This window comes from Mirounga leonina, unplaced genomic scaffold (genome assembly GCF_011800145.1).
Source record: "Mirounga leonina isolate KUSES-001 unplaced genomic scaffold, KU_Mleo_1.0 Mir_151, whole genome shotgun sequence".
In the NCBI taxonomy this organism is placed as follows: Eukaryota; Metazoa; Chordata; class Mammalia; order Carnivora; family Phocidae; genus Mirounga; species Mirounga leonina.
Window position 1 is genome coordinate 85,010,626 of NW_023270377.1, and position 12,847 is coordinate 85,023,472.

The 12,847-nt window shown below is 35.9% G+C and overlaps 1 protein-coding gene across 1 annotated transcript in view; it reads right to left on the bottom strand.

Moving 5' to 3' along the window:
* Positions 1-487: 487 nt before the first annotated feature.
* Positions 488-12,847, bottom strand: part of KYNU (kynureninase) — a 126,922-nt gene continuing 114,562 nt past the window's right edge. The window contains exons 14-16 of the mRNA XM_035008118.1: positions 11,170-11,255; positions 5,641-5,871; positions 488-4,044 (exon numbers count right to left, since the gene is read on the bottom strand). Of these exons, the coding sequence (XP_034864009.1) occupies positions 3,907-4,044; positions 5,641-5,871; positions 11,170-11,255 (455 nt within the window). The 3' untranslated portion in view covers positions 488-3,906. The remainder of the gene's footprint in view (positions 4,045-5,640; positions 5,872-11,169; positions 11,256-12,847) is intronic.

Sequence of the window (12,847 nt, forward strand, 5' to 3'; positions counted from 1 at the left end):
ATGGCATGAAAGTAAGAAATTCTAAGAACCCCAAAATAAAATAAAAGCAGGAGCCTGGAAAGTAGAAGTATGGTTTTCATCCTAAGAGTTTCTGCCACAACCTAGAGTCATTGAGCTTCAGTGCTGATAACTTAATTGGACATTCAACAAGCTCAGGACCAGCCAACTAAATGATGTAAGAGCCCTACATACATTGGCAACCAAAGAATATGTAAAGGGTCAGTAAGAAAAATTAGCATCTTCAGAGAGTTTGTAACTCTAAATTGGCCCTCATAAGGATTAATACATCCAGTTTCATACTATCCATGTGATTTGAAAAAACTGAACACAAAAATTTTAGAGGCGCCTGGGTGGCACAGTTAAGCACCCAACTCTTGATTTGGGCTCAGGTGGTGATCTCAGCGTCATGAGATGGAGCTCCCCATCAGCTCCGCCCTCAGCGGGGAGTCTGCTTAAGTTTCTCTCTCCCTTCCCCTCTGCCCCTCCCCACTCTCTCAAATAAATCTCAAAAAAAAAAAAAAAAATTAAGTGTTCTTGTGTCAGAAATGAGCCTGAGTAACTGGCAGAAGCAAAAATGAGTATCTTTGGAAAGACACACTTTAACCCACTTCTCAAAGAATTCCAAGGGGGATCAATAAAATGAGTGGCTTAAAGTTAACAAGTAGAATAGACATAAGGAAACAAGCATTATTCGTGAAAACCAACAGAAACAAAACTGAAAACTGAAATTTATCATATACTGGATATAGAATATAAAAAGACTTATGGTTATTAACACTACATGAAAGAAATGCTATCTCAGATTGGGTTTCCTAGAAATAGAGTTTGAGGCTGGGATTTGTATTCATATGTTTTCTTAAAGATTTGTGTGTGGCGGGAGGGGCAGAGGGAGAGAATTTTCAAGCAGACTTTCCACTGAGCATGGAGCCCCACGCAGGACTCAATCCCAGGACCCATGAGATCACGACCTAAGCCGAAACCAAGAGTCCAATGCTTAACCGACTGAGCCACCCAGGCGCCCCTGGATTAATGTTTTATTGAAGGGGAGCTCATCAGGAAGAGCTTCGGACAACATGGGAAGGGAAAGAGCTGAGCAAGGGTAAAACTCGTGTACAATTCTCATCTTGGCTCAATCCACAGATTAAGGATGGTTTCTGAAGCATTAACTGCAGGGTATGTCCTCATTCTGTCTCTCCTTCTCCTTGTGTGGAAGTATACATTCATTCTGTTATTTTAGTAATCACCCTATTTTAGCCTGCGTACATGACAAAAGCAATCAACAGCCACTATTGTCAAGTATCAAGAGAAGAGAACTCTCATTTCCTATTTGTTAGAATGGACACTGGTACAACCTCTTTGGAGAAGAGTTAGATACTGCACAGTGAAGCTGACCATGTGTGTGTCTTATGACCCGACATTTTCAGAGTTATATGTCCTAGGCAAAAATTTGAACCTGTGTACCAGGAATGTTAATAGCAGCATTGTTGCAATGTTAAAGATACTTGGAAAAAACTCAATGTTCATTAGTAGTAGAATAAATAACTCCAAAAATAAATAAATTACATAATTAATAACTCTAATTATATACTAGAACATTGAGCAGCAATGAAAATGGATAAAGAGCTATATATAACAAATGGATGAATCTCAAAAACTTGGTGTTGAGCAAAGGAAGCAGAATATATACAATACAATCATATTTACACAAAGTTCACAGAGAGGCAAAATTGGCTAATAAATTTTTATGGGTACATACATAGGTATAAAACTTCAGTGAAAGTAAGGGAATGATTAACACAAAATATGATTTGATGGTTATCTCTGGATTTGGGGAGGAAGGGGAATACAAGCAAGGAGAAAGGGAATTTTTTTTTTTTTTAAGATTTTATTCATTTATTTGACAGAGAGGGAACACAAGCAGGGGGAGTGGCAGGCAGAGGGAGCCCGATGTGGGGCTCGATCCCAGGACCCTGGGATCATGACCCGAACTGAAGGTAGGTGCCTAACGACTGAACCCCCCCCAGGGGCTCCGAGAAAGGAAATTTCTAATACCCTGCTTCCTATCCTGTGTGATGAAGACATAGTACTGATTAGTCTTTGAATAATTTGTATACATAATTTGATGTAATTTTAATGTGATTAGCAAGATATTATATTTTTTTAATTTTTAGCATTATATTTAAACTTAAACTTACAAGCACCTTCATATGCCTCCCCTTACTTGATCATCTAATTAATACCCTTGAGATTTTCTCTTACCCTATCATCTATCTGTTTTTCTTTCATAAAACCTACAGTTTGTAATCATAGATTTACCTGGGTGTTTATATGTTTTACTACGGATTTCCCCCACTAAGCTGCGTGTTCCCTGAGAACAGAAACCATGTCTGTTTTGCTTACCACTGTGAAATTCAAAATGATTCCTTTTACATGAAGTTGTATAGGGTTGAATTGTAGGATTCTGAGAACTTTTCCATCCTCAAAGATGAGTTTTGCCAAAAGTTGGAGGGGGAAGCTTTGCTAAAGCAGTTATGCAGCCACTCAAATAAGCAAGATAACATACAAATAGATCAGAACCATACATGGTACAGGGTGAGAACTCAATACATACCAGTAGGTGCTGGTATTGCTGTCATTTTGCATCTTTTTATTTAACTCTAGTGGTTGTCTAAGTTAATTTCATTCAAATTTGTTCATCAGGGGCACTAATTATATTGTAGTCACTCTTTCGTGCTGCCCAGGTATATAAATGTAGACTATTTTGCCAATTCATGAATAGTGGTTGTAGCATCAGCAGTGGAAAAACAGGGAAGTCCAACAGGGTTGAGTGTAACTGTAGTTTTCGTAGTGGAGATAAAGGGCCGTAGATTCAGGGTAGAGGCTAAGAGATGAAGCACTTGTTTGTTAATTCGAATTCTCAATCGCAAGTATCTTGGAATGATTTGTTTCACTGTTTTAGAGACAGGGTCACATCTACAGGCTTCTCTAAGGGCAAGTCCCCATTAAAAAGAAATTATGATAACACCAAAGAAAGGGACAACCTTGTAAAATGGATTAGGACCCAAGAGTTGGTGGGGAAATAAACTTAACAAGTTTCAACCAACACTTGCTGTAATGAGATAAAATGAATAATAAAATAGAGCATGGACAAATAACTTACGACACTTTTGCTCTATATCCCATTTTTTAAAAATCATCTATTCATTGTGAGAAGCTTGCTAATGCGAGGATGGTAACATGAAAGAATGGTCAATGGCAACTGTAAGAACTATTGATTGAAAACTGACAAATTATTCTTTCACAGATGTTAAAATATAAAGATTTGTGTATTAGAATTAATAAAATAAGGCATAAACACGTATAAATACTAGTCTTTGACATTAAATCTATTTCTCAGTGAGGGTTGTGGCCAAAACATTTGAAAGCTACTGCCCTAGAAAATGTGTTTTCTGTTCCTTAGATTAGAGTTGGATGGAATATTGCAAAATCATACATATATCAGACTGTGAAATTACAGGGACTATAAGAAACTCTCTGGTAAATTAAAAGTAAAGTAACATTTCTAAAATTGGCACAAAAAATTGCACATATATTGTGAAGTTGTCAGTCAAATTATAAATTAAATCGACATAAAACATTCACTGACCACGAAATGTGACAGCTAGCTAAGACTATGTACATAATACTCAAACCAGTGAAAACTTTGATCCACCAAGCATGAAGAAATTGGACAGACATGTGGATTCCTCAGGATAACAGACTCTTGGAAAAAATATATCAGGTTTTTCTGTAAAGTATATAATTCATTGCCAGGTATGTATAATCTGTTTTGAAAAACTTCCAATTATTAAAATTTGAAAATAATAATAACCATAAAAGCTTTCAGTAACACTTCCTTAAGTTGTTCTAGAAAACACTGTTATTTTTGATTTCTGCAGAGTCAAGTGCAGAAGCAAGTAGACTGATGAACTTATGAACATCATGAAAAGAGTTGTAGAGAGGAACTGGAGCCACTCGGATGCCATTTGGCTCTCGCTTGTCACACTGTGGGGGGTAAATAAAGTCACAATAATGTTAGCATTACTCACATAATGAAAAAATCTACATTCAAGATAAACTTACATAAAGCAATCATGCCGATTTCCCTAAAACTTAATATATAAGCGTTTTTTACTTGTAGTAAAACATGTTTCTATGTTATTGGAAACTCTCCTCTTAATAATAGTTAAAATATGAATGAATATCATGAGTATCCAAAGGGTTTTCCTGAAATCTACTCAGCCATCATCTTCTTGAAGCGTGCAATAAGTATGGATATAATTTTTTGGTGGGGAGACTCTGGAGAGACTGGAACCCTTGGGCACATTTAAATGAATGAGAACCTCACTGAGACCTGGAGAGTTTTAGTCAATAGTCTTTACATTTGATCCTTTAATCTCTAATCTCACCTGTAAGGAGTTGGCTGTATCCCTGAAATGTCACAAAATGGGCCCAGATAATTTGGTCTAGCTGGAAGATCACTATGACTAATCTTTAAGAAACACCCACTGTGAGTTAGACAGTACCGTAAATGGTTTATGTGTGCTGGACCATTTAATTCTTTTTTTTTTTTTTCAAAGATTTTATTTATTTATTTGACAGAGAGAGACAGCGAGAGCAGGAATACAAGCAGGGGGAGTGAGAGAGGGAGAAGCAGGCCTCCCGCTGAGCAGGGAGCCCGATGTGGGACTCGATCCCGGGACCCCAGGATCATGACCTGAGCCGAAGGCAGACGCTTAACGACTGAGCCACCCAGGCACCCTGGACCATTTAATTCTCATAACCACTTTTGGAGGCATTTTTGCCCTCCAAATCCAGACGGAAACACTCAAGCCAATAGACGTGAACTAGCTTTCCCAGGAGCACACAGCTTACAAATGGTAGAACTGGGTTTGGAACACTAACATACGGATTTGTGCCTCTGGAATCTGAGATAACCTCTCCTCAGAAGTGACAGGACCACATGAGCGGAGCAATTCCTAAACTACACTGTCACTGGAAGTAGATCCATTGACCACCAGTTTTCCTGAAATGACCCTATTAACGCTTATTTTCTGAGAGAGACTAAACAGATCACTTAGGCCCAAGGGTTAAAAAAAAAAAAAAAAATTCCATACAATGTTAACACCCCTGAGATGTGTCTACAGTTCTTTTTTTACTAAAATGACAGGTTGAAAACGACTTGGCTCAATCAAACAGCTAAGTAAGACGGACTTCTTTTCTTCCTCTCCACTACGTTAGTTAATTCTGTGTATTCAATAAATATACATATTTGGGCTTTCACTAGTGAAAACATGTCCTAAAATTGATTATGATGAAACAATTTTTTTTCTACTCAAACTGTAATGAAAAGAATGAATAAATTATGGGAGACTTGTTCCTATATTCAAAATTTGTGGTTTCTTACCTTTTATCAGAAATGACAGATCTCTTCGTCTTCAATTAGCACAGTGATGAATATTTAGTTGGCACTTAATCTAACCTCACTGACTGACCAATGTGAAATAACATGCAATAGTAAATTAAATGAAGAACCCAAATTTTACCCCCAACATGCAACTCAGAGAGAAAACCGGGTAGCAAAGCAAGAGATATACTTACAACCACTCCTCGTTTTTCCAGTTCTCGGAAAACGTATTTTATTGGAACAGAAAATGTTAGTGTAAGCTGGCAGCCGCGATCCTCTATGCCGGATGGAGTAATTATGTTCACAAACGGTTTCTTGGTATCCGCTTTCTCTTTGTCATAGTAATGCTTGATCAAGTATTCCAGATAACCGGTGAGCAAAATAGATTTTCTCCTCAATGCTTTCATAGTTGCCTGCTTAAAGATCTACAGAATGAGAAACAATCCGATTAACAGTGTCTTGTTGATTTACAAAGAAGAAAAATTTAAGTGAAAATCACGTTAAAAAAGGAAGTGTCCACTTCTGACCTTTCCAAAAACATCTCATTTTAGATAATCCTTTGTAAAAACATGTCCTCTTTTAAAGATCATGGAATTCAAACCTTTTCCTCCAAACCATTTTACAAAATCATAATCAAGAAGACTTTTTTCTATTCATATATAGCTTTTGGCCCACACAGAAGCATAATAAGGGCTAAATACTTGTGTACATATGAAAGGCAGTGTGACCAATATTATTTATAACTGTTATACCAACTCCTAAATCTCCCCAGTAACAGTAAGCAAACAAGTAGTTAAATAATAAAATTAAGTTTTGTCAGGCAGGGAAGCAAGTCATGTTAGATAATACATATGTTAGTACTAAGGCAGTTAGGCTCGCTTCTCTGTGTGTGTGTGTGTCTTCCTCCCTCTCTCTCTTTTTCTTTCTTTCTTCTTTCATCATTTTTTTCCCCCTGCTAAACTCCATCACTGGTGTGAAAATACTACCATTTGCTGCCTGAGGTGTCTTATATTAAGATGAGTGACAAGTGCACACAATAACTGGAGTTGGAATATTAGAGGTCAAAACAGACATGCTTTTCTAGCTTATCTCTTAAGGTCAAGTAGAGTTTAAAAATATATCCTACATATAAGAACTGAATAAACCGCAAACGGAGCATGATGCACTGGCATGTCACTTAATATCCCTTTTCTGTATCATGTTATTGTTATGCCACAGAGCAAAGATAGGGTCGTTCGGTGACATCTAGACTTTATGAAGCTTGGGAAAATAGTTATTTCTGTATATACATGTGGCATGTGTGAGCAGGCATTCTAATAGAACTCAAACCATTTGGGCAAAGACTTCCTTGATCTATATGGCATGGGAGCTGTAGATCTGGCTGAAGGAGACCAAGGGATTTGTATTGAAGGTAACAGTATCCAAGGAAGATGGGAGGAACAGGATAGAATGGCATCTGTCTCTGTCCTCAACCAGACCTCGCAGACTTTGGAAGAGATTGGCTGCAAGTCGAGTCTGATGTCAGTCTCAGAAGGTATCTGGGATGGGCAGTACAAGCAGGTAACTCGAGTTACTCAGGTAGCCCGAGTTACATTGTGTTTGATAGGAGGCATCTCTTCACTCCCCCGTGTAAAACAACGTGTAAGTGGATCTGGCACAAGGTGGACTCAAGGGAACAGAGCCAACTTTTGGATCAAGAGAGCCTGGATCAAGAATCAATTCTCACAGAGGGCAGGGGCAGGGAGAGGCAAAGCACGACCCACCAGCGGTTTGGTTGGCAGGACAGGAATACAGAAATAGGAGAGGACTTTTTCCAGTCTTCTCTTTGGAGATTAATAGCAATTCAAGGAACATTCGATTTATAAATAATTCTGAAAAATTTTCTGGTTCTGCTATAAGCCTGGTAACATACAGGCAGGAGGAATATGTGAAGTACTACTTTTAATGATACTTCATTTGTATTCATAGGTTAGTAGGACTTTGGGGAATCTTACTTAAGTTTATAGGGTATTTTTTTTAAAGGAGATTTTGTTCTTGCAGATTTCTCTGATAGCTAGAAACCAATTTTTTTTTTATAACAAATAGTCTTAAATTTAACATACCGTTACGCTTTGATAATAAAATAACTTTTAAATATGAAACCATTTTCCATCATTAAACCACAGTAAGGACAGCTGCATTGTGAGGCACTCAAAATCCTGTCAGAGGTTGTGAAGGTCTCTTCTGAGGACTCACATAAAAATATTAAGAGGGAATAATAGGAGTTATCTGGAGAATAGAATAAATAGCTTCTTTTCGTTTTGGCTTCTCATTATTTCTATGCTTTCCGTATTGAGAAAGAATACTTTTTTAATTAGAAAAAAATGAAAACTGTAGTTTGGAAATATTCAGCTTATAACAATTTTTGGCAGAGTTTCAACTACATGGGTTATTTTTCTTACTGAGAAAAATGAATGCAAAGCTAGAAAAGTTAGAGAAGTTTAAATGGGAAAAATAAGTATAGTATGATGGTTTCAAGTGTCACATTTTTTTCTCTTAAATTCTTAAAATTGGCTGCCTAATAACTTTGAGGAAACACATAGTACATTTCTTCTTAATTGCTGTATATTTTAATTGAACGCTCTAATTTTGTATTTTGGAGCTATTTATTTCATTATAAATTCATATACTGAAAGAGTCTAAAAATTGTCTACCTATCGCTGCATACAAGTATGACCGTTCAAATACAATAAATATATTTTTAATTTCAAGTTAGCAGTTGGAAGATTGAGATTTCTGAAGTAATCTGCTATAAACGTCTTCATTTTAAAAATGAGACAAATGAACTCAAGAGTACATATAATCAAGAGATGTTGTCACCTGTCTAAAGGTCACCTGTCTAAGGTCACACTTAGTGTCCCAATGAGGACTAGAGTATATGCATCCTGGTTCCTACCCTAGGTTCCCTTGATCCACATTTTTGTTATATATAAAATTTGTACCATATTTGTACCATATGTATTTGTATTTATACTATATAAATATGTGGTACAAATGATTAAGAGCCAAAAATATAAAGAAAAAGACAGTTTGAAACTGATTATAAAGTGCTATTTTTCATACTATCATTCAATTGAATGCACATGTAATTATAAACAAAACAATATTAATATTTTTTAAAAATCATATTGTCAAACTGATATCATATCCATGTACATTGATTCTTAAGTTCAGAATCTCTCCTCCAGTTGGTCTTTGACTATGTAGGATATTTTTTGAAAGAGAAGTAGCTACAAGGAAAAGCACTTTGATTCATTCATCTATCTCTCATTTATTCGAACTTTAATCACCTATCTCTTATAATGCTATAATGTAAACAAGGGCAGCAGCCCTCATGCTTACTCCTCTAGGGAGCAGAACATTTTAATGGTCATGTAAAGAGTAAGAAGCAAAGAAATGCATTGTTTTGTAACTTCAGAATTTTGCAATTTATAATGGGGAGGAAGGATTTCAAAAACACTTTCTCAAACACAACGTTGGATTACCTAAGGATAATTTTGGTTAGAATGGAGCCTCAGCGGCGAAAAACTTAAGTTAGGTATTTCTAAGAGGCTCAAGAGAAATACTTAAGTGATAAGTTGCTCCAGAGAAGTATATATCCCACTTCTTGTGGCTTTTAGGGTCTTTTTGCTAAGTTTAAGTGTTAAAGAAAAAAAATAAATCAATCTTCAGATTCCAGCTGAAAACAAAAACCTTGTCTAGGTGACTATAATACAGTGTGATGTGGTGGTAAAAATTTCTGTGCTTTCTGGGTGTTATACGTGAACAATGAAACATGGAACACTACATCAAAAACTAATGATGTAAATAAAATTAAAAATAAATAAATAAAAGCCCCCCTCCAAATTTCTGTGCTTTTTATCATTCAAGCCAGCCTGGAGAACCAGTGGTAGGAAAACTGAGAATGTGACTTCTTTTTCATGGCAGAAGGGGTAAATACTTGAAACCAGTCCACTGCAGAAACATACTAGAGTGTCTAAAATTTCTAGATCTGGCTGAGAACTCATTTGCAAAAATAAGGAAAATCGAGGAAAAACATTAAATACTAATTCTTCCCAAGGTACACCTTGGTGCTTTTCATACCGAATTTCATTTTTTTCCTGATACAAACTTGCAAAGCGAGCAAAATTTTATTTCATTATAAAACATTTAACAGAAGAGTTTCTCTGAATAGATATCATAAAAACAATTCAAATATCATTATCTGACTTGCTAAGTAGATTCCCTCACTACCCCCCAAAAAATTTTTAAAAATTTTTTCACTGGCTTAAAAAATATTGTTACTGGGTCTATTTTCAATTAAAAAAAAAAACAAAAAACCCAAAACGGCCAAAAAGCGAAAACAACACAAGCTCCATCTAGTGGTCACACTGAGTAGGTGCTTTTTAAATTGGGATAAAGTGAAATGAGTTGATTACCACTGTCTAGAGGAGAAGTTGTATAAAAAAAAGAACTTGACACTGCCATCCAGTGGCCAAAAGGAGAAACTGCTGTGCGTGTTCACAGAATCCTAGAATTTAGGTTTAGAAGAGATTCTGGAAGTCTTTATCCAGTCATTCATTCTGAAATACTCAACAACAGGATTTCCTAAAATATCAAAAACTAGATGATTTTAAAACATTTTAAATTAATAAAGTCAAATTCTCTTTTGAATAGCTATATATTTAAAATCTCTGTTAGAAACTCTATTTACCAAAAAAGCCCCACATTTACCTAAAATACATTTTACTCTATCTATGTATATAAAATATATTTACTTAGTATATGTGTTAATATTAATTATATAGCATATAATCATTTAATACATATTTACTTAAACAAATTTAGTCTCATCCTGAAATTAATATCCAAATAATTAAGTTACATAAATATACATATGAATATAATATAGATATAAATGGATAGGTAAAGTAGATAAGTATCTATCTATATAAATAGTTAGAAAGGTAGACATGCACATCTAGAAAACCAAACTGATTCCCTGGATATTATTGCTTAGGGTGAAACTAAATTTAACTAAAAATATGAATTTACTAAAAAATATATATTGAGCCAGTAATAGTAGAGATTATACAAGAATATAATGGCATAGACACTCTAGTAAAAAAAAAAAAAAATCCACTTACTTCAAGAGATACCCTTGCTCAATCTTTGGTTTACTCTGATGATTTCTATTTTTTTTCCTTAAAGTATGTCTTCCTATAGTTTTGTGACATGGCAGTTTGTGAGTTCACTGACTCACAGAACCAGCAGAAGCAGAATTCCCAGTAATCACAACAATGTCTGGCACATAATACTTTCTTAATAGATAAATGTTGAATGAGTGAATTAATCAAGAATTAAATATTGTATGGTTATTTTGTAAGAGAAAGACCATGAGAAGATTAAACAACTTATTTAAGTTCATACAAATTCTAAGTGGAAATAAAAATATGTATCCCCGGGTCAGTTCCAAAACATTTATCAAGTGCCAACAACATTTATTATGTGCCAAGCACAGTGCTGGGGCTGGAGATAGAAAAAGGAGATGGCAATTAGCCCACAGTCACTGCCCTGAAGGAGAACACTGGCCTTTGACCATTGTTCATTAATCCTGCTGTTTAGCAGAGAAGGTCCTACAGTAGGTCACAGTCAGGTAAAGAAATAGGTAAAGATATGGGGAGGTTGAAGCATAGATCACTTACCTCTAAACTAGCGTGTAAGGAACAGACCAACAAAATGGGAGGGTTTGAAATTCGAAATCCACTGACTCCAGGGATTAACTGCAGTTCTGAAAAATGAACATCATGTCATTTATTATAGAATGTACCTTAAAAAATGTCCTCTATGGATTTTTTTTTATGACACTAAAGTGGTAGAGAGAAAAAGAGTAAGATTTAAAAGCTTTTATTCCTAAGTTTTCTGAGATACTTAAGAGAAACTCCATGGACCTAAAATAGTGGCATGTTTCCCCTTCACCTGCAATGTCTGTCTCCCCTGCCCCCACACCCTAGAACTCGTAGACACATAAAAAATGACCTTTTGTAGAATTCTGGATCTCATCCTCTGTCTTCCCACTCCCAAACCAGCATTCCTTATTGTGCCCCATGCTTTGCTTTTCCACTATGAAACCATGTCAGTGAGAGAAAAACATCAAGATTTTAGTGGCTTGTAATTGTAATGCCATCCAAAGGCAGAAATATGAATGAAATGACCTAGGAAGGTGACTTTTAGCACTAGGATTATTAGGTCAAGTGGCTTCACCTAGGGAAAAAAAAAAGGCTTTTAAAAAAATGATCTAAGTACGATATATTTAAGAGGTAAATTAATAGCAGATATTATCCTAATTAGAATCAATTAGATTGAATAGTAGCAAGTCAAATCCAATAGAGTTAAATTGCTAGTTGGAGATCAAATTAAAGCTAAGACTGACTAAAAGAGCATTAGAATATGCTAGGTCTTTAGAGATTCATCTAATCCAGGACTGAACTATGTCCTGGGGACCAAATCTGGCCCACGACTTATTTTTGTAAATAAAGTTTCATTGGAACATAGCCACGTTCACTCATTTATGGCTGCGACCGCTTTAGAAGTACAATGGCAGTATTGAGTATTTGCCACAGAACAGTATAGCCCCAAAAGGTTAAAATATCTAATCTCTGGCCCTTCACAGAGAGACTTTGCCCACTCCTGCTCTAGTCCAATTCTCTTGTTTACAGATAAGAAAACCCACCACAAAAAATTTAAGTAACTGGCATATTAACAGAGCTAATTATTCCAGCAGCCAAGACAAAATACAGGTTTCTTGATTTGACTGGAAGAGCCCATCTTGATCATTTGCATCTTGGTTTTTACAAATGCGAATTTATTTAAAATAGTAGTTCAGGTTGGTAGCACTCTGAAGGGGAAAGTTGAACTGAAACTCTCAAACCATTTAAGCAGCTTTCTGTATCCGACGAGATGGAAGAATAGGGTCAGTCACTCAGGAAAAAGTAGGGCAGTTTGGGACCACACTGCACGTGTTGTACTTTTATTTCTACCTGCTGGGGTTCAACTGCTATTGTTTGGTGTGTGGCAAAAGCCACAAAAGGAAAAACTGAAAAAAAGAGAGCTAAAAACGAACCTGTCTCACTCTCAAATCAAACCCTGACACAGATTTTACTATTCACATTAGATATGCAAGAAGGAAAACAAAACAGAAAACAAAAAACCCAAGATGATATAATTTGTGCAGCATCACAAAACGATTAAGCAGCAAAGTGGGACTGACACCTAAGTCTCTCTGGGTCTAACTACAAGCAAAAAATTCCTTTCTGTCCTCATTGCCTGATGTTTTGGGTACTCAATATTGATGAGATCTGAGTCCTGTACATTACATTTCAC